Source organism: Bactrocera tryoni, chromosome 5 (genome assembly GCF_016617805.1).
Source record: "Bactrocera tryoni isolate S06 chromosome 5, CSIRO_BtryS06_freeze2, whole genome shotgun sequence".
Lineage (NCBI taxonomy): Eukaryota > Metazoa > Arthropoda > Insecta > Diptera > Tephritidae > Bactrocera > Bactrocera tryoni.
In genome coordinates, this window is record NC_052503.1 from 40666720 (window position 1) to 40694523 (window position 27804).

The 27804-nt window shown below is 35.6% G+C and overlaps 2 protein-coding genes across 2 annotated transcripts; both read left to right on the forward strand.

Moving 5' to 3' along the window:
- The first annotated feature begins 2040 nt into the window (after nucleotides 1–2040).
- On the forward strand, nucleotides 2041–2616 carry LOC120778581 (pupal cuticle protein Edg-78E-like). The gene is made up of 2 exons (XM_040110448.1): nucleotides 2041–2052; nucleotides 2119–2616. The coding sequence occupies exons 1-2, from the start codon at nucleotides 2041–2043 to the stop codon at nucleotides 2614–2616; spliced, it is 510 nt and encodes a 169-aa protein (XP_039966382.1).
- A 5914-nt stretch (nucleotides 2617–8530) lies between these two features.
- Nucleotides 8531–9636, forward strand: LOC120777594 (pupal cuticle protein Edg-78E-like). The gene is made up of 2 exons (XM_040109031.1): nucleotides 8531–9028; nucleotides 9109–9636. Exons 1-2 carry the CDS (start codon nucleotides 9017–9019, stop codon nucleotides 9472–9474), a joined length of 378 nt encoding a protein of 125 aa, XP_039964965.1. The 5' UTR covers nucleotides 8531–9016; the 3' UTR covers nucleotides 9475–9636.
- Nucleotides 9637–27804: the final 18168 nt, after the last annotated feature.

Genomic DNA, 27804 nt, shown 5'->3' on the forward strand with positions numbered 1-27804 from the left:
AGATTACTCGAACGGTCTCACGGGAGATATCGAGCTCTCTTGCCATCTCTCTAATACTTGTCTGACGATTTTCAAGCAACTTCCCTTTTTTAAAACTTTCATCAACGTACTACTGAAGTGTACCGACTTAAGCAGTTTGTGTAAACAACTTGGTCCTTATATCGCGCTCATATTTGACATAGTAATTAAGGATACTCCTACCAACTTAGCTAAATATATTTTTTTGAAATATCATTTACCCGGGAAATTTGATTACAATTTCCTTTTTTGTCACAATGCATTCAGGAACATGCTTTCATTTTAAGAAGATAACTCTCACATTGATTGAGTCTAATAAAAAATCTTTGTTATAGTAGATAGGAGTTATTTCACATATCTTCGGCATTAAACTCATGTATGTACTTGTATGTATATAAAATATAATATGTTCACTTAATGATCCTTAATATTCATTCAATATACATATACGGTATAAAGCCAAGTTTGAAATTCTTATTTTGGAAATATTGGGGCTACGGGTACTATTACCCGATGACATACAATTTTGCCATTACGACATAAGAAATTCATAAGATATCTCACAGGTTGACCAAGCTATAGCGGGGGTTATTGAAACCAACCCGACTTTACCCATTTTTAGTAACGGGACACTTTATAAAGTATTAGGAAAAAACATTTTCTACTTAGAACTTTTACAGAGCCCATAAAGGGAAGCTATGTCGCTTGGGGAGGTCGAATGACTTCATTTTATACGCTTTCAATTAAAGATCTCGATGTAAAATGCTCCAAGTTGTTCCATACGTCAGTCCGAGTTGCTGTGAACGGCGCCAGATCGGCTTTCCACGGTCTTGGTGTACATTCTCAGCTACGACTGCTATATTTTTTTCACTGCTTACTGAATTTGATCTATTCGGTCGAAAATTATCCAATAAGGGCGCGAAACACATTCTTTACAGAGCGTGAGTTTTCATAAAGACTATTGATTCTAATAATGTTCAACTGCAACCAAACGAAACACTTCCCAACATATCTAGTAGAGAAATAATACAAAATATGTACATTTGTGTGCAAATGTTTTTTTTTTCGATTTTTGATGCTAAGTGTGAATATTTTTTTTTTTAACTCATAACCCCCTTCTGAAATGTAAGTTTAGCTACGTTATGACGACTTAAGAAGCTTTTTCAAAGCTTTTACATTTCGTGCTTTGTTTACTACCAAAATTAATTTTTGTGCGGATTTCCATTTCCTGAGAGGTTATAACCACTATTGTCAAATATTTTTTCTATAATTAAAAAAATGGGCTTTGTTTGGAACTCACTTACACGACAGTAATAAATTTGTTGGCGTATTTAGTGCCAAATTTAACCATAAAAGAAACCTACAAATTTAAAGATTCCGTATTCATATTTGGCTACATTCAATTTAAAATAAAGATAATATTTTTTTTAATACTTTTTATAGCGTGCACATACTAAGTTTGTGTGCGTTTGTGTGTGTTTGGGTGCTCGCGGTTCATTCAAAAATTAATAATGCTTAACCAAGCAAGACAAACGCTTTTCTGTTATTTTAATTAGTTTTTATATATTTTACATTTGCTAATTTTATTAACCGTCGATGCACTTGCTCAGACTAAATGTGTGGTCGTATGAATATGTTTGTATGTGTATGTGCATTTGTGATGTTGTTCACATTCGATTATTATTTGACCGCATTTTGCTTTCAAACCCTAAATAGACAAACCGATCTTATACAAGGCGTGTTCCGCACCCATTCAAGCCATATGCAGACGCGTTCACCGGGTCAATTGTCTAAACTATAGCTCGATACGCAAGTCGCTGATTGTGATTAACGCCTTGACGCTTGATATGCATAACAAAAGCCAAACTTGACAGCATTTTGATGTGAATCATGTAGGTTGACAAATGATTTTTCGTATAAAACTAGAGCGATTTTGGCTAATCTACATCAAATCAATTTAGTGTCTTCGTTAGTAAACTACTGCTTTAGACGTTTTCGAAAGATAATCCGATTAGCTTAAAGATGAATAAATTTGTGAGTTTTTGCGATTAAAAAAAGAAAGTTTTTACTTGCTATTTAACGCCCGCTCGTATTTTTCAGATCCTTATTGCCACCATCGCTTCACTGGCCTGTGTTGCCCACGGAGCCATTAGCCACGGCACACACGCTGAGACGCTGAAACATAACAGCCAACTGAACCAGGATGGCAGCTACAAACACGACTACTCGACTTCCAATGGTATCAGCGCTCAAGAAGAAGGTTACGGTGGTCATCATGCCAGCGGCGGTTTTGCATACTACTCACCTGAGGGAGAACTCATTCAGCTTTCCTATTTGGCTGATGAGAATGGCTTCAAACCACAAGGCAATCACTTGCCCACACCTCCACCAATTCCACCACAAATCCTCAAATCTTTGGAATACATTCGCCTACACCCATACGATGAGGATGCTGCTCATCATAAGCAACAGCAACAGCACCAGCAACAACAACATCGTCCACAGCAACAGACTCGCCAGCAACAATTCCATCATGTGGCGGCACCAAGCCATCAAGTGAAGAACTTGCGTCGCCCAGCTCAACGTAGACACTTTTAAGAAACCAAAAGAGGAGTAGTTACTTTTAGTAATGGGCTAGTTCCTACATCGAAGCTCAAAGCATTGCATTGTACATACATTATTATTCCTAATATCAATAAATACCATTGTCAAACGAAAAATTACTATAAAACCTCAAAAATTCAAACCGATACAGTTTAATGTTTGTATACATAAACAGTTCTTTCCGTATTCATTAAGACCTGTTATTCGGTAACAAGTACGGGAATCAAGCTCGCATATAAATAAGATTTTGCATATTCATCGTCGACTGCGCGTACAAAACATAAATCACACGAAGAAGCCATAACTCCAACATCATCAATAATAATATTCCACAACTTCAGAGAACTAGTTCCATAAAAGCTTAATCTTGAGCGTCCAACCGACCTGTTGACCAAAGTGAAATTGTGTTGAGTTCTCGATGAATTGATATATTGGTATGATATTTTTCTTTAAAAAATGATTGTTTAAAGGAAAAGCTTACATAAGAGCAAATGATTGAATGGTATCTATAAAATATACTCTTTTTCTGCGGCACGACATTTTTATATCTCGCAACAAAGTTGCTAAGGAGAGTATTATAGTTTTGTTCACATAACGGTTGTTTGTAAGTCCTAAAACTAAAAGAGTCAGATATAGGGTTATATATACCAAAGTGATCAGGGTGACGAGTAGAGTTGAAATCCGGATGTCTGTCTATCCGTCCGTCCGGCCGTGCAAGCTGTAACTTGAGTAAAAATTGAGATATCATGATGAAACTTGGTACACGTATTCCTTGGCTTCATAGGAAGGTTAAGTTCGAAGATGGGCAAAATCGGTCCACTGCCACGCCCACAAAATGGCGGAAACCGAAAACCTATAAAGTGTCATAACTAAGCCATAAATAAAGATATTAAAGTGAAATTTGGCACAAAGGATCGCATTAGGAAGGGGCATATTTGGATGTAATTTTTTTGGAAAAGTGGGTGTGGCCCCGCACCCTACTAAGTTTTTTGTACATATCTCGGAAACTACTATAGCTATGTCAACCAAACTCTACAGAGTCGTTTTCTTCAGGCATTTCCATATACAATTCAAAAATGAAAGAAATCGGATAATAACCACGCCCACGTCCCATACAAAGGTTATGTTGAAAATCACTAAAAGTGCGTTAACCGACTAACAAAAAACGTCAGAAACACTAAATTTTACGGAAGAAATGGCAAAAGAAAGCTGCACCCAAGCTTTTTTTAAAAATTGAAAATGGGCATGGCGTCGCCGACTTATGGACCAAAAACCATATCTCAGGAACTACTAGACCGATTTCAATGAAATTCGGTATATAATATTTTCTTAACACCCTGATGACATGTACCAAATATGGGTGAAATCGGTTCACAACCACGCCTTCTTCCAATAACGCTATTTTGAATTCCATCTGATGCCTTTTCTGTATAATACGAGTATATATGTACAAACATTAGGTACCAATGATGATAGCGGAATAAAACTTTAAACAAATACGGTATTTGAAAAATATGTAAATGACTGATAATGAAATCTCGATTATCACTTATCGTGCGAGAGTATAACATGTTCGGTGACATCCGAACTTAGCCCTTCCTTACTTGTTACTTATACAATAGAAAAAAAAACAAAAAATCGCCATATTTACCTACGGACTAAGAATGAATACATACTTCGCGTTATAAGACATCTGAAATGGTGCTACAATCTTCGAAACATTTTTTGAAAAAATACATTTCTGGAAATATAGTAGCTTCACAAAACAACCTTCCCACTTTTTAGGACGTATATTCCTCTTGCCGAGAGTCTAAATTCATGGCTTTAAGTAATTTGCATATTTGACGAATGTACTTTGCTAATTATCTGCAGAATACTTGGGCTCAATAAGGAAAGCATTTCCAGGATAATTAGTGAAATACACTAACCAATTGATTGAAATATGGTTAAGTTACATATTTATACCCTGAACAGGGTATATTAAGTTGGCACCGAGTTTGTAACACCTAGAAAGAAACGTCAGAGCTACTATACATATAGTATAATATGGTACATATATGCATAAATATATGATCAGCATGACCTGAGTCGGTCGGTTCGTCTGTATATACTCGAACAAGTCCCTAAGTTTTTGAGATATCGATCAGCACACGCCCTTTTCTCTTTAAACAGCTTTGCTCAAACCGTCGAAATTGGACTACTAGAGCATATAGCATTTATCAAGTGCTTTCAGGATTATAATCTAAGGTAATAATGTTATCTAATTGTTCAGATTGAATCGCTATAGCATATACAAACTGAACGATCGGAATCAAGTTCTTGTAAGGAATCTTTTGTACATTTGGAAGGTATTACAGCTTCCGTGCAAAACCAAATTTTTGGTGAATCTATACAGCTCGTAAATTATATTTAATATTACAATATAACAATATACAACTTCGAGGCCGAATATCAGAACAAAAGTTATGTTGAGAAATAAATCGCAATTTTTTGTGTTTCTTTCTAATTAATTGTCTACCTTGTAACTTGGTGGAGAATAGCCCCCAAGGGAATCGGACGCTGAAAATCGAAGGACAAATTTTTATTGTGGTAGAGCGAAAAGGTATGTCAGATTGCATGGCCTTCTGAGCTCGGTTATTTTTGGTGTGGATAGCCTTTTTGCATTCCAATTAAGGAGTCAATAGGTAATCTTTTTTCAATTTTTTTTTTTTTTGCATTTTCGAGACCCTTATACCCTTAGAATTAATGTCGAAACTCAAACTATAAACGCGCTTTTCTCAAAACACACTTTTTTTAAACTGCCGAACATGATCCCCGTCGAACTACTCAACCGATTTGTTTAATTTTTTTTTAATGTTCACAAAATGCCTGGCTATCGTCCCTATATTTTTTATAATTTATTGACAATGTTATGACAAAATTTATGTAAAAAAAACATGGGGAAAAATTAAAAAAACAAAAACTTTTTTTTTCATTCACCCAGCCATTTCTCCGACAGATGTCATCAAAAAATTCCGAAAAAATTTGTTTATATACTCCACGATTATACATATGTATGTGAAAAAAGTTCTATTAAAAAAAATTTCAAAAAAACAGGCCGGATTACTGTGCTGACCCCTTAATAATCATGGCAGTTTGCCAATAACTCTCTCTACCCAATCTCTGCTTCGTGCGGAATTGCTGCTTTTTGGTATGGGACCGCACCGCAATGCAGGATTCTGGTCTCATGTTCGTAGAAGAAGAAGATTGCAGCGACTTTTATGAAAAACTTGGCCAGAGAATAATGTTTCCTTCTTACCTATGGTATAAAGATTACACGGTTCTGAGATATACGTCATCGCAAGGCTATACCACATCAGGTGTGGCAATAGAGCTTGAACTCCTTGTTGCAAAAATGTTGGCAAGATGCCAACCTGCAACGAATAAATTCCTAACAGCTAATCCGTGCGATCGGTCTTATAGTATGTGCGACTTGTGGTGGAATTTGGTCGGCCCGATTGCGCAACCAAAAGTGTCATTGTCTTTTTCTTTGCTTTGGTCGTATAAGTCAAATCAGATCTTTTTTTGGCTAATGGTGTGCCCGTCTTGCCTCTAGCCAACCTTATGCAGTCTGGCTGTCTCTAAGTCTGGGGAGACACACAGGTATGTTTTCTGATGGTCAACTTTTATAGGAACTGATAGTTGCGAGGCAGCACCACCATCTGTATGCCTTTTAGGACTTCTGAATATTTGCGCAGGCCCGCAACCACCGGTGGAGTGGGGAGATATTAGGTATTTGGAGATCGCCTGTCGCTGCTTCCTCTTTTGCCTCTTAGAACCGGAGGTTCTTGAGACGTTATTTTCCCGATCTTCTGTTTCGCGGTTTGTCCTACATATGTATGTATACATATATTATAGATTCTCTGACGTTTTCTTTTAGGAGTTACAAACTTCATGACAAAGTTAGTATATCCTACTCTGGGTATTAAAGTACTTGACCTAATATCTTCTTCTAATATTCTTGCCTATGTTCCTAGAGAAACAGCGGTTACGCTGCCGTGGATCAACACACCATCATGAAACCGTAATGCAAAAGTGTTGCAAAGTAAGTTAATGGCATGCAGAATTACTGCTTGGAGATTTGACTACACAGATTGTTACCATCGCAAAGGGAATAGTAAGATAATTTATCGAAATGTACATATGTATTTTTTTTTTTTTATAGTAGGGGGAAGCATCGAAAGCCGGAGTGCGGAACTTTAATCCGCTAAACCTAACCAACTCTCAGCTCAAGACTCTCCCACGGAACCACCGGTTAAGTATTACTTCGTGGGAGGGACAATACATTTAAGTATCCTCTATTGCGCGGACTGACGGACGCCTAGTCTGTTGAAGAAATCTCAGTTTGGTCATTATGAATGCTGACGCTTTGCTGACAGCTTTCCATTCATTAGTCGATTGGCACATGAGTGTCGTTAAATTATCGACCGTAAAACTACCACCGAGTGTGGTTTTTAGCTTTTCCCTTGTATTCGAAAAACGAGGGCAATAAAATAATACATGTTCAGAGTCTTCTATATACTCTGCACACGTCGGACAGTTCGGACTAATGTTGTTGTGGAATCTGAAAAAATTAGCTTCTAAAGCGTCCATGTCCACTAAGTATTTGGGTCAGATGAAAGTCTAGGTCCCCATGTCGTCTGTCTATCCATGAGTAGATGTCTGGTATAAGTCGGTGAGTCCATCGCCCTTTGGATGAGGAATTCCACCGCTCCTGCCACATTGTAGTGCTCTTGTTTCTCTCATCTGTCCTTGCCGATACTGTTTTAGCCGTTGTTAGCTGATATAGACGCTCGAGTTCGTCTCCCTGGATGTCAATAGGCGGCATGCTGGCTAATACTTCAGCAGCGTCGGTTGATATAGTCCGGAAAGCACTTATTACTCGAATTGCAGAAAGCCTATGCACTGCAATTATTTGTTTAGCATACGCTTTTATATCCATTGCCTGTATCCATACTGGTGCCGCATACAGTATTACGGAACTCAGCCTCCATTGGTCATCATTCTCGATAGGGCATTATAAATTTTGTTTGCCTTCGCGGAAGAATACTCCAGGTGCTCTTTAAATTTTAATTTGGAATCCAATATTACTCCCAGATACTTCTGTCGCGGCTGAGAGGTAATCTCGCAGTCCCCTATAGTGAGCGCTATTCGTTCTTCTATCTTCTGAGATTCTGCATTCTGCATACTTTTAGGTGCTTTGAAAACTTTGTTTCCTGTTTCATGTTTAAAAATTGATGGTAGCTAATGATAAATGATGCCTTCATATACATATGTATGTATGTTTCTTAAAAAACACATGTTTGCTTATTGTGGCAGCAGTCAACAGATTTGCTATTTGTTTTCTTCACACTCAATATCTGGTCGTCAGGTATTTTCTGAATAGCTGCTCATTTATTTCAAAGGTTTAGTGACATGTACGACAAGCATATGCAAAAATGCCGTTCAAAATATGATAACCGATATGCAAATACAACTAACACCAAAACTAAAAGACGATGCATGTCAACTGCATGTTTTCAAAATATTTTACGCGTAACACTTCTATGGTCAAAACATGCAAAATACATATGTATTTCTATAAGTATATGCAGATGTAGATATGTGTATATGTGTATATACATGTGTGTATGTATATATGTGTGCATATGAGCATAGCTCGAACATGATGAAGCAGATTTGCATATTAATAATGACACTCATTATTTTTCTAAAAGCGCATTATTCGGTCGCTCTGCTTTGGCTTCGTCAATGGAACCCTGTGTGGTTAAATCCGATTAATAAATTAAAATAATCTGGCATTTATTTGTTTATGTGCGTATCGGTCGTTACATTTATAATCAGTTTTTTACAACTATTCAGCTACTGGCCCGTGCTACAGCGGCGCTAAAACATATACAAATACAAAAACAACAAGCAACAGAAAGCTCAGCAAACGCGGTCAAATTATAATTGCAAACTGATAAGCGCGTTAAATAAACTCGTTCAGGGCACATACAACAATTGTGTTTCGGAAATAATAGTAATCGACATAATCTTCATACTCGGATCGATTATTTGCATATAATCGGCGATATTTCATTTTTCTAATGATGATATTGTAGTACACACATACTGACGCACATAGCGCTGGCGAACATCGATGGGTGCTGCGCTCGCAGAAGACTACATACTAGTTGTGCTTGAAGCACACACCAGGGGTCTACACTTGCGAAATATATAAAAGTGTTTAGAAGCTCATAGCAAATCAGTCACAGAATTACCTTAACAACGCAAGACAGCGCAGAGCCTCGTAGTCTGCATACCTAAACAAAATTTAATAAATTCTCAATCACAAACTCAATTGAAAAACAAAATGTTCAAATTGGTAAGCTTGGCTTAACCGTCCAAACAACTACAGCTTACCTCTGCTAACATTATATCCAATTTCTCTTCTTTGTTGCACAGCTACTCATCGTCACAACACTTTTCGCCTTTGCTTACGCTGCTGGTGATCCTGCGGATGCTCACGCCACCATCCTGAAGTATGTGAATGAAGTGAACCCCGATGGCAGCTACAATTACACGTACGCAACGTCGAATCAGATTCAGGCGCAGGAGAGCGGTGTTGGCAGCTCGTATGCCGCTGGCTCATACTCGTACACCTCACCCGAGGGTCAGCCCATACAATTGACTTACACAGCCGATGAAAATGGTTATCAACCCAAAGGTGATCATTTGCCCACGCCGCCACCAATTCCAGATTATATTCTGAGAGCGCTTGCTTACATTGAAGCGCATCCATTCGAGAAGATTCAGCTGAAAGGAAAGTAAAAAAGAAATACAAGTAAATAAGTGGAATTTTCCGTCTCATTTGTGTTTCTAGAAATCGCATTAGTTTAAGAAATTAGCAAATTTTCATTTACTCACTTTGGACAAATATCACTCAGGCATACAAGTATATATATGTACATATACCATATACTTTTTATAACACATTAACCACTGTTGAAAAGTTTTTTACTTACATATTAACATAGATAATTGCATATGTAAATTGTAAATAAAATCATTACCGTAGATAATTACAAAAAACTGTGAAATTTATTTATATTGAAGAACTAATTTAGGGAGAGAATTCTCATATTACTCACAGAGGCTGATTAAACACTGATAGCTTTCTCATTTAAATAGCCCTAATCTGCAGAGTAAGTAATGAGTGGAGTCGATCATATAATACCCTTCACATTTGCATACCCGTTGGTCGTGATTCGAGTGGGACCAGGCTCTTCAGCTGAGCTGTAAGCTATCGGGGAGGTAGGCAGGTCGCGGATAATAGGTAACCGCGATCTCCATCACCATATCAGGCAGAGCAGTTAAAGTTATTTGACCGATATAAATTGGGACGCACGCAAATCTCGACAACGACTTCCCTGCTGCCAAGCCCTTTTGAGCTCTAGTCAAGGTTATTCTTCTTTATTGGCGTAGACCCCGCTTACGCGGGTATAGCCGAGTTTACAAGAGCGCGCCAGTCGTTCTTCATTTTAGTTGTTTGAAATTCCAAGTGTAGCCAGATCCTTTTACACCTTGTCTTTCCAACGGAATGGAGGTCTTCTTCTTCATCTGCTTCCCTCGGCGGGTACTACGTCGATACTCTCAAAGCGTGAGTGTTTTCATCCATTCGTAGCCGCTGTCTCCTAATTCACTATGTAAATGTCGTCGTATATTTCGTACAGCTCATCGTTCCATCGACTGCAATATTCGCCGTTTCCACTGCGCAAAGGACCATAAATCTTTCGCAGAACCTTTCACTTTTCTAGAAAGCTGGTAACGCCGACCCATCAGTGGTTGTCATCGTCCATGACTCTGCGCCATATAGCAAGATGGGGATGATGAGTGACTTGTAGAATTTAGTCTTTGTTCATCGAGAGAGGACTTTACTTTTCAATGACAGGAGATATTTCGTCTTGCCCTCGTTCACTACCAGACCCGTTTGCTTCGCATCTTTGTCTATTCTGAAGAAAGCAGAACTAACGGCGCGGTTGTTGAGACAATGATATCAATATCATCGTCGTACGCCAGCAGTTGTACACTCTTATAGAAGATTGTTTTCTTCAGCAGAAGATTGAAGAACGGCTCAGAGAGATCTTTCCCGATACTGACGGAGCTTTTTGTATTGCTCAACGTCAGTTTACTTAGCCGTATTAGTTTTGTGGGGACTCCGAGGCTGTTGTGTCCTTTTCATTGGGGGTGTTTTTTTTTTTCGTGGCGAATCCCAAACCCAGCACATAACCTTGTGGAGAGGTAATTCCCCTTTTCACGTTAGCTCGTTTTTAAACGGATGGTTTTTGACTACCCAGAGGATACTAAGTCTAAGGTCGAAAGTCGTGAGCTGCTTGAGCCATATGTAAAAGAATTGTTCCTGGCCGCTCCCAAGTGAATGGCACTAGGAGAACTTTCACACTTGTGTGAACTTCTACATATGGCTAAAACGTCAAATGATATGAGGATATTAAAATGATTAAAATACTATGTAATGAACACCATCCACAAAGGAACCGGTCCTAAAGGACACCTCTATAGAGAACAATTTTTAGAACCAATTCCCCTCCTTTACACAGACTTTATCTTAATCGGACGCGGACAGTTATTTGTTACACAATCGAACAAATAACCCTACGTCGCCTTCCACTTACCTATGTTTATGTCCTGATCTGAATATACATACATACATAGAAATATTTTTTCGTCTTTTTTTGAGCAATATAATATGGCAATTCTGTAATAAAGTGATAACTTGATGAGTCTTAAATTAATTTAAAATTATTTTAGATCTACAAAAGCTGCTACCTTAACCGGACACCTCTCTTTAGCGGACAAAAGTCGCACGACGGCGAGTGTCCGCTAAAAGGAGGTTTCACTATAATCTGTTATTGTACAATTGTGGATCAAATGCATCTAACTACTATTCTCCTAATGAATTATTATCATAAGCAGCCTGATAATAAAAATATTTTAATAATAATTAATATAATAATATTTCAATAATAGAAATATGTATGTATATCAAACTTCAATATACACTGGCGGCAGAAATAATAGTGGCCAAGCCCATTGACTTATTTCAAGACCCAAAAAAATTTTTATCAATATAGGTTTGTATCACTTGTGGCTATGCTTAAAACTTCTAACGAATCGAAAATGGAATTTGTTGATGCAATTACAAGTACCGCAGTTCGGGACCATTCTGAGAATGCGATATTTGTGAAAATTCTATGTTTACATCGCTAAACACTCGATAAGTTTTACGAAAAATATGATTTATTATGTTTATTAGCCATCAATTTGTAATATAAGATGAAAAATTGTGGAAATCATTTTTTATAATTTTCTGTTGGACTTTAACTACGAATAACTTTGAATGAGTTGACTCAGCCAAAAAATGTTCTAGACCTTTTTTGTAGATCGGTAAATTTCCTATAAGAATAAGTGTTGATTCTCGCTTACCAATTATTTGTTTGTGTACATTAAAAATCCAAAGAAAAAAAAACAAAATTTCCTGTGTTATTTATATGGGAAATCGAAAATGTCGATGAGGCACCTCTTAATATTAATATTAAGAGCTCAGGTCTTACCCAGAACTTGTTTTTAGTCATGTCGGATGAGATTTTCATGGTAACTAAGAAAAAATAAAAATAAAAACTATTTTTGGCCCACCTTAATGTACATACTTATGTAGATACTTATAAATATTCATACGCCTGTGAAAAAAATTAGAGCTAAGTCAGAGAAACTAAAAACATAGAGATGCAAATTAAATTCTGTATGATGTTTGATTGGACGGCTAACGGAACTTATAAGATTGTAGTACGGAATTCACCATTCTCGCTGCTATTTAGCAGAAATAAGCACGTTCTCTGGCAGAAATATACATACATATATGTAGTATGTAAAACGACTGAATTCATGCGAGAATGAATAAAGAGAAATACTTTGAAGAAAAATATATAAAGTAAAGAAGCATCCTCTGCGTCACATATGCATGATTATCTTGTATCATATGAACCATTTTTTCAGAAAAATGGAAAAATGTTAATTTTTTTTACAAAACTGTGAAAAATTAAATAAAAAATAATTTAGTTTTATTTTTTAATTTTTAATTTTAAATTAGTTCAAAAAAGTTATATTTATTTCGAATATTACAAAATGAAGATGTGCCAATTGAACTGAAATGTGCTCATATAAACACATCATTCCTGTCATTTCTTCAAAAAAAAATTAATGACCTTCAAATTCGTACCATGCGTATGGCATACGCACGCAAGCTATAGAAGCATAATACATACATACAAAATCCATACACACTTATGTAGATACTTATGAATATTCATACGCCTGTGAAAAAAATTAGAGCTAAGTCAGAGAAACTAAAAACATAGAGAAGGTACAAATTGAATTCTGTATGGTGTTCGATTGGACGGCTACCATTCTAAAATATTTTTTCGCGACTCGCAAAAATCTGCGTCGATATACTTACATATATTCACGCTCATACGTATACATACGTACATATTTATGCACGTTTGTAGGCAAAGCTGTTACAGCGGCAAGGCAAGCGGTGACAATCAGCGGCCATTCGTTTATTTTTTTCGGCACCGCTTGGATTTTCAGTTTCGGCCATTGGCTGACCGTGACAACGGAGATGCGAAAGATGCGTGCGACACTTGTTATTATGAATGTATGTACATATGTATGTAGCTCGCATTTGCGAAATGTGCCAAAGAAATAATATATGTATGTATGTACATACTTATGTATAGAAATTTTATTGGTTCAAATATGGAAATGATAAGGAAATAATGCGTATATGCATATTTCATGAAGGTCATCAATTTTCTTTCAAGAAATGAAGTTCATTTGACACATCTTCACTTTGCAATAGTCGAAATAAATTTAATTTTTTTTGAAATATTTATTTATTTAAAAATTAAAAAATAAAATTAAAATTATTTTTATCTAATGTTTCCCGATTCTGTAAAAATATAATATATTTTTCTTCAAAGTATTTCTCTTTATTTATTCTCGCATGAATTCAGTCGTTTTACATACATATGTATATTTCTGCCTTTGAACGTGCTCATTTCTGCTAAATAGCAGCGAGAATGGTGAATTCTGTACTACAATCTTATAAGTTCTGTTAGCCATCCAATCTATTCCGTGGAGTAAGTAATGAGTGGAGTCGATCATGTCATACTCTTCACATTTGTATACCCGTTGGGCTTGGTTGCAGTGGAACCAGGCTGTTCAGCTGAGCTCTAAGCTACCGATGAGGTCGGCAGGTCGCAGATAGCCGGACGGCTTGCAGTAGCAGGTTAGTTGCGAAATAAGTTATGACGAATAAGCAACCCCTGACGAGGAGCGGTGGGAGTGGAGAGTGTGGTATAAAAGTCAACTAAGCCAATGAAACCCCTGCAACAGAGGCGAGTAGATACCGCCTCTCAATAATAAGTAAGCGCGACCCCCATCACCATGTCAGGTAGAGCAGTTAAAGTTATTTGACCGATATACATTGGGACGCACGCAAATCTCGACTACGACTTCCCTGCTGCCAAGCCCTTTTGGGCTCTAGTCAAGGAGTTCTTCTTCTTTATTGGCGTAGACCCCGCTTACGCGCACCAGTCGTTCTTCCTTTTAGTTGTTTGAGATTCCAAGTGTAGCCAGATCCTTTTACACCTGGTCTTTCCAACGGAATGGAGGTCTTCTTCTTCCTCTGCTTCCCTCGGTGGGTACTGCGTCGATACTCTCAAAGCTGGAGTGTTTTCATCCATTCGTAGCCGCTGTCTCTTAATTCGCTGAACTATCTAAATGTCGTCATAAATTTCGTACAGCTCATCGTTCCATCGACTGCAATATTCGCCGTTTCCACTGCGCAAAGGACCATAAATCTTTCGCAGAACCTTTCAGTTTTCTAGAAAGCTGGTAACGCCGACCCATCAGTGGTTGTCATCGTCCATGACTCTACGCCATATAGCAAGATGAGGATGATGAGTGACTTGTAGAATTTAGTCTTTGTTCATCGAGAGAGGACTTTACTTTTCAATGACAGGCGATATTTCGTCTTGCCCTCGTTCACTACCAGACCCGTTTGCTTCGCATCTTTGTCTATTCTGAAGAAACCAGAACTAACGGCGCGGTTGTTGAGACAATGATATCAATATCATCGTCGTACGCCAACAGTTGTATACTCTTGTAGAAGATTGTTTTCTTCAGCAGAAGATTGAAGAAGTCGCACGATAGGGAGTCCCCTTGTCTGAAACCTCGTTTTGTATCGAACGGCTCGGAGAGGTCTTTCCCGATACTGACGGAGCTTTTTGTACTGCTCAACGTCAGTTTACTCAGCCGTATTAGTTTTGCGGGGATTCCGAATCTGTTGTGTCCTTTTCATTGGGGGTGTTTTTTTTCATGGCGAATCCCAAACCCAGCACATAACCCTGGAGAGAGGTAATTCCCCTTTTCACTTTAGCTCGTTTTTAAACGGATGGTTTTTGACTACCCAGACGATATTAAGTATAAGGTCGAAAGTCGTGAGCTGCTTGAGCCATAGGTAAACAAATTGTTTCTGGCCGCTCCCAAGTGAATGGCACTAGGAGAACTTGTGTGAACTTCTACATATGGCTAAAACGTCAGAGGTTATGAGGATATTAAAATTATTAAAATACTATGTAATGAACACCATCCACAAAGGAACCGGTCTTAAAGGACACCTCTATAAAGAACAACCCTACATCGCCTTCCACTTACCTATGTTTATGTCCTGATCTGAATATACATACATAGAAATATTCTTTCGTCTTTTTTTGAGCAATATAATATGACAATTCTGTAATAAAGTGATAACTTGATGAGTCTTAAATTAATTTAAAATTATTTTAGATCTACAAAAGCTACTACATTAACCGGACACTTCTCTTTAGCGGACAAAAGTCGCACGACGGCGAGTGTCCGCTAAAAGGAGGTTTCACTATAATCTGTTATTGTACAATTGTGGATCAAATGCATCTAACTACTATTCTCCTAATGAATTATTATCATAATCAGCCTGATAATAAAAATATTTTAATTAATATAATAATATTTCAATAATAAAATATACAAAGTAAAGAAGCATTTTCTGCGTCACATATACATGATTATCTTGCGTCATACTATATGAACCATTTTTTTCAGAAAAATGGTAAACATGTTAATTGTTTTTACAAAATCGTGAAAAATTAAATAAAAAATAATTAAATTTTATTTTTTAATTCTTACATTATTTCAAAAAAGTTATATTTATTTCGAATATTACAAAAAGAAGATGTGCCAATTGAACTGAGATGTGCTTATATCAGCGTTGTCCACGGCCTATGCGCAAACTAACGCACGGACAGTGCCAGACACCTCACACCAACATGTCGCGACAAGTGTCTGTGAAAGCACGATTGTGGTACTGTATTCAACTTCGTACGCAAGCAAAGCAGAATTTTGCGATCAGTTGACGCTAGAATAACCAACACAAGCATAACGTGCACACAGTCACGTTGGACAACACTGGCTTATATAAACACGTCATTCCCCGGCCAACCACGAGCGGGTTAAAAACCAGATGATCAGTGGGTAAGAATGTGGGTAATCCATAGGGAAATCATCTGTACTTTGCCATAGGCCGAGCGACAATTTTACCCACTCACGGACGTATACATGTGATCATACATCTTTGTTGCGCTTATTCAGCAGTGTCATATAAAAAAGTATATCTGTCCTGCTCTAATATCCCCAATCGACGGCTGATGCAGGGTTGCATTTTCTCTTTTTAAATAGCTTATGCAGGGTTGCATTTTAAACAGCTGATGCAGGGTTGCATTTTTTGATTCCTACTTTAAAAATTTATTAAAATTTCAAAGAAAACTTCTTAATTTTCAAAATTTTTATTTTATTTTTTATATGTTTACAAAAAATTTATTGCAGTTTATAAAAATGAAAATATATTTAATTTACAAAAATATTTAATATCTGAAAAGAGATTAATTAAAGAAAAGAATTATTAAAACCTGAAAATAAATAATAATTACATTTAAGAAAGTTTAATTGTATAAAATGATAATAATATCTGAAAAAAAAAGATTAATAATATCTGAAAGAATAAAATATATTAAATACAAATAGAATTTACTCTGAAAGCAAAGATTAATTAAATAAAAATAGTGATAAAATCTGAAAAGAAAGAATAATTAAATAAAAATCATAACAATAATATCTGAAATAAAAGAATAATATTATTTATTATTTAAAATATAAAGCAAACATTTGTTTTCACATATTATATTGGATTGTGCAGCCCGCCTTAAACGCATAGAATACATATGTACATAGGTATGTATGTATTTATTTTTGCGTATTATATTGGACTGCGCAGTCCAATTTCAAAGTACACACACTTTTTTCACATACTTACTTAACAATTGATATTTTCCGCTTCTGATGATATAGCTGCTGCTGCTACTTCCAATTCAGTTCTGATTTCAAAATATTGTTAAGAACTCACATAAAATTCATTTACTTACCTTCTTGTTGTACGAGCCTCCTTTACGATGGTACGATCACGAACGACATGCGTCTTTCAATCGTTTCTTTATTACCCTTTTTGGGATTTGCTATTGTCACTATTGACAATTATGTTTTCTCCTTCGCACTCATTCAAATAAATCAAGAAATGAAACAAACTTTTTTTTATCGCATTTAGGTAAACAAAAAATAGCCCGAAAGTGTGCGTTGGTGTTAGTGTATAGAGAAAAAATGTGTAGTTGTATTGGTTGGCAGGGTCCTTTCATTTCTTCAAAAAAAATTAATGACCTTCAAATTCGTACCATGCGTATGGCATACGCACGCAAGCTATAGAAGCATAATACATATGTACATACTTACATATGTAGATACTTATGAATATTCATACGCCTGTGAAAAAAATTAGAGCTAAGTCAGAGAAACTAAAAACATAGAGATGGTACAAATTAAATTTTGTATGATTTTCGATTGGACGGCTACCATTCTAAAATATTTTTCCGCGACTCTCAAAAATCTGCGTCGATATACTTACATATATTCACGCTCATACGTATACATACGTACATATTTACGCACGTTTGTAGGCAAAGCTGTTACAGCGGCAAGGCAAGCGGTGACAATCGGCGGCCATTCGTTTATTTTTTTCGGCACCGCTTGGATTTTCAGTTTCGGCCATTGGTTGACCGTGACAACGGAGATGCGAAAGATGCGTGCGACACTTGTTATTATGAATGTATGTACATATGTATGTATGTAGCTCGCATTTGCGAAATGTGCGAAATGTGCCAAAGAAATAATATATGTATGTACATACTTATGTATAGAAATTTTATTGGTTCAAATATGGAAATGATAAGGAAATAATGCGTATATGCATATTTCATGAAGGTCATCAATTTTCTTTCAAGAAATGAAGTTCATTTGACACATCTTCACTTTGCAATAGTCGAAATAACTATAACTTTTTTGAAATACTAATTTATTTAAAAATTAAAAAAATAAAGTTAAAATTTTTTCCATTTTTCGGAAAAAATGGTTCATTTGATACAAAATAATCACGCATATGTATGTAACGCAGTGAATGCTTTTTTACATTCTCTGTGTGACTTTATATATTTTTCTTCAAAGCATTTCTCTTTATTTATTCTCGCATGAATTCAGTCGTTTTACATACTTATGTATATTTCTGCCTTTGAACGTGCTCAATTCTGCTAAATAGCAGCGGGAATGGTGAATTCCGTACTACAATCCTATAAAATGTTCGACATCGCACCTGCACCTTCTCTATGTTTCTACATTCTCTGGCTGGTACACATTAAAACCGGAATCATTTTGTTGGGATAACGTGTAGTTCGTATTGTACGACTAATTTGGATATTTATAATAGTGAATCACGCATTAACAATAACAGTGACTGAGGTAAAAACTTAAAAAATCATCGTATTTGTTTCGTTGGTCATCCCATACATGTGCTGGTGATCTAGTAGGGGAAAGGGAACATTTGGAAGTTGGGTTTTGTGTAAACAGCGCATTTTGTGTAAACAGCGCATTTTGCGTCAACATAGATTTCTGGAGTGCCATTCGGGCTATAAGTCCAAATTGCAAACGTATATATGTACATATGTATATATCACAACAGTCATGTGTTGAACACAATACTCGCGACAGACTGCAAACGACATCTGTCAAATATCAAAATACACACGTTCTTATGGACAGATGGACAACTGCGTTGTTTTGTTCATGTAGTAGGATTCACAACGCCATTTTCAGTTCACTGTCGTGCTGCTGCAGTCTGTCGCGAGCATTGTGTTCGGCACATCAGGTGAGTAAGCGATTTGTTTTTGTTGTGTCTAAAAGCGCACCGGATGGCAACACAGTAATTAGGTACTCTGCTGAAATACATACATAAGTAGCCCTAGCAACTAAGTTATTTCCATTTCCTATTCAAAAATAATATGACAAGAGAATTATTCAGAATCATTCTTTAAAAAATTAATTGTATTTAAAAATCAAAAGTGTGTATGGTTCTGTTAACGTTAGCTGTCAGTATCACGTGTATACCACAATTATTCATCCCCAAGTTTTTTCGGTTGAGGCACGAAACTGCTGCTTGCAGATTTTACGAATACATAGCATATGAAAGGTTTAACCAACACTTTGAGAATTAAGAAGTTAGTATTAAATGTTTAGTTGTACTATATATTGTATAATATGAATAATCTGGTAAAAATTGGCACAATTAAAGTTTAAAGTATTTTTTAAAACTTCTTCTTTTTTAATAAATTCATTCTAGATGAATGTAGCTAAGCTGATAAAGCTGGAAACGATAGTCCTTGGCAGCTATACACAGTATAAATTCGGTCTGTTCCAGTTACTTAGAAGCAAATGTCGTAAGGACCAAATAAGCCTGTGCATATTTATAATATTTGCACCGACATAAGTAATAACACTCTCTTAATGGGCTTCAGTCAACCCTATATTTAAGTGTGTTTCTTAAATTATATGATTAATAAAGCTCAATTGCAAGTCATTACTTTAAGCCCCCCCAAGAGCTTTAAACATGATGTAGTATTCTTCTTCTACCTACTACTTATCACACACTTATAATGCGTAGCATTTCGGCCGCTCCTCTGCTCCGCACATTCTCTCCTCTCCCTTGATTATTATCTAAAAATTATTAAGCAAATATTTGTTTTGCTTTTGACGCTTCATACATTTGATTTCTTATTCATTTACTAGCAGTTTGTTTTGTATGTATGTATTTCGCTCAAAGTGCCCATACACGAGCACACAAGTGCGTTCGATCGGTATGCTCGGTTTACTCGTGTATGGGCTTGTGCGCGTACCGATCCATGTTCGTGAAAATGTTTGCTTTTTTACGATCGATGCGCGCACATGTGTGTCGTGTATGCGCACAAAATCTCATTTCTCTAGTGTCGCCGAACAGTGAAGATCGCGGACAATGGCAAGTGTTAAGGGGAGAGCCTGCTTTCGAGGCTTCAAAAAATCGATTTTTTTTGAGGATTTTTTTTGAAAGGGAAAGAAATAATTGATTCAAGCCAAATTTCTAGGCTTTATAGTTATATATTTAAGCATCATTCATAAATTTTTTGGAAACGAAATCTTTGATATTCTGCCTTTGGGAAGCAATTGCCCCATTGCATATCGCATGTGCATTTTTCGGACGGCGGGCAGGATGCAGGTCGCAATTTCTATCGGAAAAAAAATTCAAATAGATTCATATTTTTTAATAATTTATCTTCTAGTTAAACTAAGAAAATTCAAAAAAAAAATGTAAAATTTTTAAATTTTTTTTTAAATTGAAAAAAAGTTTTTCTTGAACAAAAAAATTTAGTTTATGTTGTTTAAAAATATGTTCAAACTTGACTTTTCTTAGTTTTTAATATAAATGTATGCGATAATAAACTCTGCCCTAATTGCATACGACGTTTAGTTTTTTTCTATCCTGCCCGCCAATTAAGAATAATCGTAAAAATGAAAAACCGAGAAATCGCACTTAAAAGTTTTCGCTTTTTGCCCAAGCGCTCAACTACGTACATATACATATGTATATGTATCTGCTAGACGCTCGGTCACTATTTCCCTTCTAGCTTCGATAATATTTCGAATTCCCATATATTTGGGACATATTCTTAGATAATTTTTAAAGAGATTTAAGCAAAAAAAATCGATTGTTTCGTATCTGAATTTATTGATCTTATAAAAAAATGAAGTGGCATTTTGGTAAACGAAAAATGATAAATATAAAAATAAAACTCAAAAAAATAAAAGTTGGAATAACTTATTAACGAAATACAAAGAAATATATAAAAGTGCTACATTAGAAATAAATTCGAAGAAATGTTCCGCATGCCTGTCGCACATGTTAACTCTGTGAAGAGCGACCGCAAAATGGATTTGTGTGTCGTGTATGGGCAAACGAATTCACACAGATCGAACGCACATGTGTGTTCGTGTATGGGCGCTATCAGCGTTGATTAACGTACTAATATCCCAGTATTTTTTGTTGTACCGTTTCAACAAACTTAATTCAACATAGCCACATATGTATGTACATATGCATGTATTTGCAAATATATTATAATGTTATATGTAAAACATGCTTGATATGATGACGAAGAAAATATCAAAGTAGCAGTTTTAAGGTTCTTTATTGTTTGGCAAACCGCAGATTTTATATGCTTATCAGTGAGCGTTTCGTTGTCAAGTACTAAAAATATATGTATGTACATTTATACATACATATGTACATAGGCAGTATTGTTATTATTGCGTTGGTAGTCGATAACACAGTCGGCTTTAAGCCACATTACATATTTGTTTTAATTGTTTTAATTGTGTTCATTTCTATGACTTTTACTTCGCTGACAATGCCTTAGTGTTATTCAGTAGGTCTACTAACTTTAAATGGTATTTCCAATTGGAGAAATGTATTTCTGATAATTTTTTCACAAAATACATTACTTCCAAAATTACGTACTTTTTTCAACGTATTCATGAATACACAATATATAATGGACACACGTACATATGTATATGTACATGCTTTATCTTATAATCACTTTATGTACAATGTCTGATTGTCACATTCAACATAAGTGATTAAAGTTAATTGTGTTATCGGCATTAGTAGCACTTCCTGGATTCGCTATGGGCACGAGAGTATTTTTAAGACTACTTACCGTTCCAAACAGGGCTAGATCACCTAAATAACAGTTATATGCCGAATACAATCCCGGTCAATTCTTGCAACGTTGAAACGGACGCTGTGGTTTTAAGAGCATTTGCAGACCTACTCTGGATATGATAAATATGGTTTGCGGCGAAAATTTAGGCGTCGCTAATAATATTTAAAAGTAGAAGACCTAGTAGGTTTTCTAATATATGTACATATGTACCTGAAGCCGAAAAAATTTCATCCCTCCACAACAAGAATACAATATAATCTCATCTCAAATTTTCAAAAACTGCAACAGTATAAAATCTCCATTCCCAGTACATAGTAAATAATTTGTCGATAGCGTAGGATTTAAAGTTTATTACTGCGCAAAAACTAAACTTAATTTATTCATTTTTACGCTTACTGACGTTAACAAGCCTCCGAATTTGGTCAATTGTTTTCTGTTACATATAAAACTATCTTTGGTAAGAGCTGGTTAAGTTTTTTGGATGTTATCTTCGAACAGTGTGCGCAGAAAGTTTTCGGCATCGAAATTTCGATATCGTTTAGAAAAGAGAAAAATCAAAATTTAGTAAAACTTATGTAATCTCTACTTGAAAAAAGAAAAACATTAACTTCGGTTGCACCGAAGCTATAATACTTTTCAAAAATATATAATATTCCTCACAAGACCTTGATTTCGATCGGTTGCTTTAGACAGTAACCCGTGCAAAATTTGGTGAATATATCTCGTCAAATTCAAAATTTTTCTATGCATGCACTTGACTCCCATAGTTCACTTTATATAGCAGCTATATGCTATAGTTATCCGATCCGAACAATTTCTGTGGAGATTGTGTTATTGCATTAAGTGATAATCCATGCCAAATTTGATGAAGATATATCGTCAATTGAAAAGGCTTTCCATACAAGTACTTACTATCATCAAACACTTTAATCTGATCGTTCATACAAAGCTATATACTATAGGGTTCCGATCCGAACAATTTCTTCGCGGATTGCACGACTTCCTTCCACAATACCTTACAAGCACTTTAATCCGATCGTTCAGTTTGTATGGCAGCTATATGATATAGTGGTCTGATATCAGTGGTTCCGACAAGTGAGCAACTTTTCGGCAAGAAAAGAACTTGTGCAAAATTTCGAATCGATATCGAAGATTTCCGACGGTTCCTGGTTATTACAAACTTCCTGGCAAACTTAATGTACCCAAATGAGGGTATAATAACTGTCCTTTAAAGAAGGGACATAGCACTTAATAAAAATCAAATACACATATCATTTTAATAGTGTTTCAATTTTAAACTTCCTAAAGGTCTAAAAATAAATACATACTTATTTTGGATACTATCACACCCGTTTTAAGGAATAAGACCGTACTTATATCAAGAAACAATATCAAGTGTAATAAAGACCTTGTACTACGAAAATAAAAACTCGCGTGATGTAAATTTTAAACTATCTCAAATATCGGAAACTAGGTAATATTAAATGATTTCACCTAATAGTGTTTTAGTTTAATAAAAATAGTATTTTTCCACCATGTAGTAATTTAGATTGTTACTCGTGCAGCCAATCATACGAATAAAAAAATATGGCGTCTATACAGCCTAGAAACAATATTTTCTGCCTACGAGCGAAGTGAGGTTAGAACACTCACTTTCGACGCATTTCGGCAGAAAAATTGTAATCAACCCTCGGGAGAAACCACAGACAAGCCTTTGCCACGTAACTTTGCACGTGGGGAGGACTTGTCTACTTTTCCTCCCTAGGGGAGAAATATACTATTTTCTATACTGATTTGCAAGTTTTTCAGTTTGGAAAAATTACTTTAATCGACTTGAGAACTCAATTCAACTCGCTAAAATTAGACATTAAAAAAAATTCATTTGATTTTATCCGATATTGGCTAAAAAGTTTTGAGCGCAATATGTACTCATGAGGGAGAACATACAAAATAATGTAAAAATTATTGCAAAAGCTGTTATAACTATTATATAAACTTTTCAAAGACATAATTACAAAACCAATACCTATCTATTTCATTCGGAGCATTAATTAGGTATTAACCCTCATCGAGACCCTCGGGTCTGGCCAGGCATATTTTGTTTTTAAATGTTATTTAAATATATTTAGAGTGTAGCAAATGACTTGCGCTTCCAGGTAGCTTCCTAGAATTTGATTGTCTATTGAATTCAGAAAAAAAAATTCAAGGATATCGTATCGAAAAGGACGAAAAAAGGATATTATAATATTACACCTTAGTGCACCAATGGTGCTTGGCTAGACCCCATATATTTTGTATGAAAATATATGAACTTTGGTATGTTTCTATCACTTCGCAAAGTTGATTTATGTATGTATCTGTTTTCATGTTCGTTACATGTCCAAATTGGTTTGTATGTTTATCTAGGTCAAATACTTTAGCCGGTAGAGCGTTTTAAAGGTTAAGAAAAATGTAATTTTTCTCAAAATGTTACATTTTTTGTGAACGATATTGCCACGCCAAGCGTGAACAAGGCAGTCTGATTTCAACCAAATCGAGAGGTAAGAAATTTCAAAAATGTATCTATATTGTACATATATGAGCGTAAATACAACACGTATTTCCATACAAATGTATGTAAACACCACTTGGCCTAGCCAAGCACCATTGGTCTCAACTAAGTGTATCAGACCGTTGGTCCCGACCAGGGTTAATTGGTGTCAAATCAAGCATTATGTCTCCGTAACGTAAAGTCAATCACTTTTTATTCTATTATTTCTGATGACCATTCAACAATTAACTCTGGATTTTCAAATCATCAAGTCCAATAATTTTCCATTTTTAAAAAGCTGGTAATATATGACAATTTGTGTAAATAATTAAGACGGAAAGGTCAATAATGCGGAGATCAATTTATATGCATAACCTCTGTAGAAACCATCACAAAAGATAAAACTGAAGTGCAATAAAAGTCAAACTGAAAATCAATACCTAATCTTATCTGGTGCATCCGCCGCCAACACATTGTTAAATTTAAATTACATAACATATGAACATTGACAGAAACACTAATCGTTATGACTTGAAAACTCATTTTCTTGGTATAAACAAATATATATAATTATCTTACAGACGATTTCATTGTACACATTTTCTTGTGAGCTATCATATTCCACGGTCATAATTTGGAAACAACGGGTGGATTGAAAAGTGTGATTTCAGCGAAATATCTGTTGAAAGTAAACAACGAGAAGAAGTATTTCAAGAGCTACTATAGTGACGTGTGATTGGAGTTTCAAAAATATCGGGAATTAAATTGGGAATACTTAGACAATGAAAATTTTTATTGAATTCTATTGAATCTACATTTTCCGTAGCTGGTCCCGGAGTATTCGACATTTAATTGAAAAGTACGATACTGAATCGAATTTTCATGATGCTGAAAAGCAGTTACGAACGACGAAATTCCTAATTAAATTAACCACTACAAGATTAAAAATTCAGTCGCAACTATTACTGAAAATTCCCAAAAATTCAAATAATATATGAGTAGGTACTGTCTTCAGAGCAGAAATCAATTACTCTCCCTGCAAAGCCTCAGCAATCCAAGATATATCCTCGCATAAGGAATGACCGGTGGGGGAGTTTTCTCTAACCCACAGTTATCGAATCCTCAAAAAAGTTAGGAACAAGCATTTACAATTTAATGTAGATGTTATAACCGCCATTTTTTACCTCCCTTCAATTGTAATATAAGCTAATTTTTTGGCCTTTTTAGTAGTGTAGACTGCAAATTTTGGAAATTTGTACCTTCGCAAAAAAAATCAGGTGACTGATACTTTCATTCGTTACAACGACTACTCTTCTGCATGTTCCAATCGGGAGTTTTATTTGCTTCTTTTATACCCAAGTAGGATGGCCGGATTTCCGAATATTTCCGAAGCTCGGAAAAGAGACTGGACTGATAACTCCGGCCCGATTATCGGTGCCTTCATTGGCCCAATGAAGGCAGCCGATTGACAGCCGAGTCTTATTAATTTTACCCGAAAATATTAATAACATTTATTTTTTATTGAAATTTATCCGATTATCAATCTTTTGACGGTAATTGAAAGAAGCTAGTAATAAAAAAGAACAACCGACTAGACTGTAAATGCTCGACATATCATTGGCTACCGAGGCACTCATTCAATTAATTAATAAAAAGTGAAAAAAGAAAATTTTCTTGTTTTTATCATTTATTAGTCATCCCTGACCACGGCGGCAACGATGTAAACCTGAAAAAACCTAATTGACGAACTCAAATTTTGTACCTGACAAGACTCGAACCTGCGATCTTTGGCACTCTAGTCCTACGTTCTAACCACTAACCTAATACGGAACTCTTGAAGTAAGAGCATAAAAACGACTTCATAAATTTCAGTCAGCTATTTTTGCGCATTTCAGTCCTTCTTTGATCAATTGATAGAAAATTAATTATCATTCGATTACTGAGTATTTCTATAATTTATCTAATTAAAGAATAATTGCAATGGATTTCATTGATTAATGTTAATTATAATGTGATTATACTCAATAATTATTTTAAGTAACGGATATTGGGGAAACTATGTGGGGCCCATGAATTGCCAATGATGGACAAACCGAACTTTGTTGGATCGATGTGGGCCAACATTTTGGCGGAATATCGACCAACCGGGTATCGGCGAACAAAGCTGGCCAGTGTACTAGCCAAGCATCCGAAAACCGAGTGTTGGTCAGCAGATGCTGGCCAATACATTAGCCAAGTCTGCAGGCTTGGAAATTCCTATATGGGTACCATAGTTTTTGCGATAGTGCGATAATACACAAGTTGAGTGGTTGATTTTCAAAAATCAGAGAACTCAACAATGAATTTCCTCGGAAAACAGGAAAATGGAAATTTTTCAATATTTTTAATGAAATGCGTATATATATGATAGTATAACTACACCGTGAAAAAAAATCAGAGATGCAACTGACCACAAATAGATAGGAGCTTTATACTGAGAAAAGACAATGGTTTTTGTGGATAAAACAGAAGAAATCGTATTTTAATGAAACAATTATATTTACGTGATAGCAAATGCCATATTGTATACGATTTATCTTACCATAAATTCAAAATCTCAATACTTACCGAAAACCGTAATCATGAAATTCTCCTAGATGTACAGAGTTGTTGAGCATCGTATTGAATACGGTTTAATCTGTCCGATTAAATTAATCGCAGTTCTACAAATCCTTATCATTCCGATCCAATGATTCACTATCTGACTTATCTTGCGATATTCTTATTTTATTTAGAAAATTTTTCAAGAGAAAAAATAATTTATCAGTTCGTTTTTAAGTAAGTCATAGAAATTTCCTGCCTTTGATCAGCATATGCGATCAGTGAGATATTTGTATATATCTGATAACATTTACCATCTAGCGAAAAGTAGTAAAATGTTTTCAAGGAAGTTCCTGCCACATGCCAAAATTGCCATGCGATTTATAGAGTGATTTTGAAAGTTCTCCCATTTATAATATTTGCTGTGGATTATATTTATTATTATTATTATTGTTTTGATTTAGCTAATTGTATGAAGCTATGGTCTCTCCATCATATTTTGTTTCCATAGAACACTTGCGCTCAGCTGCCGACTATTAAACTCCGCAAATGGTTTTTTAACATCGAAGCGGCGCAATTAGAGCGACATACCATGGTTTGAGGCTCAACTAGCCGTATCATCGAGGGGTTATACGCACTGTACGAAAGGAGGGTGAAATAGAACTGAGGCTTTATTTGACAAACACCCATGATAGAAAATCGGAACAATATAAACAATATCCCCAACTGAATACAAGT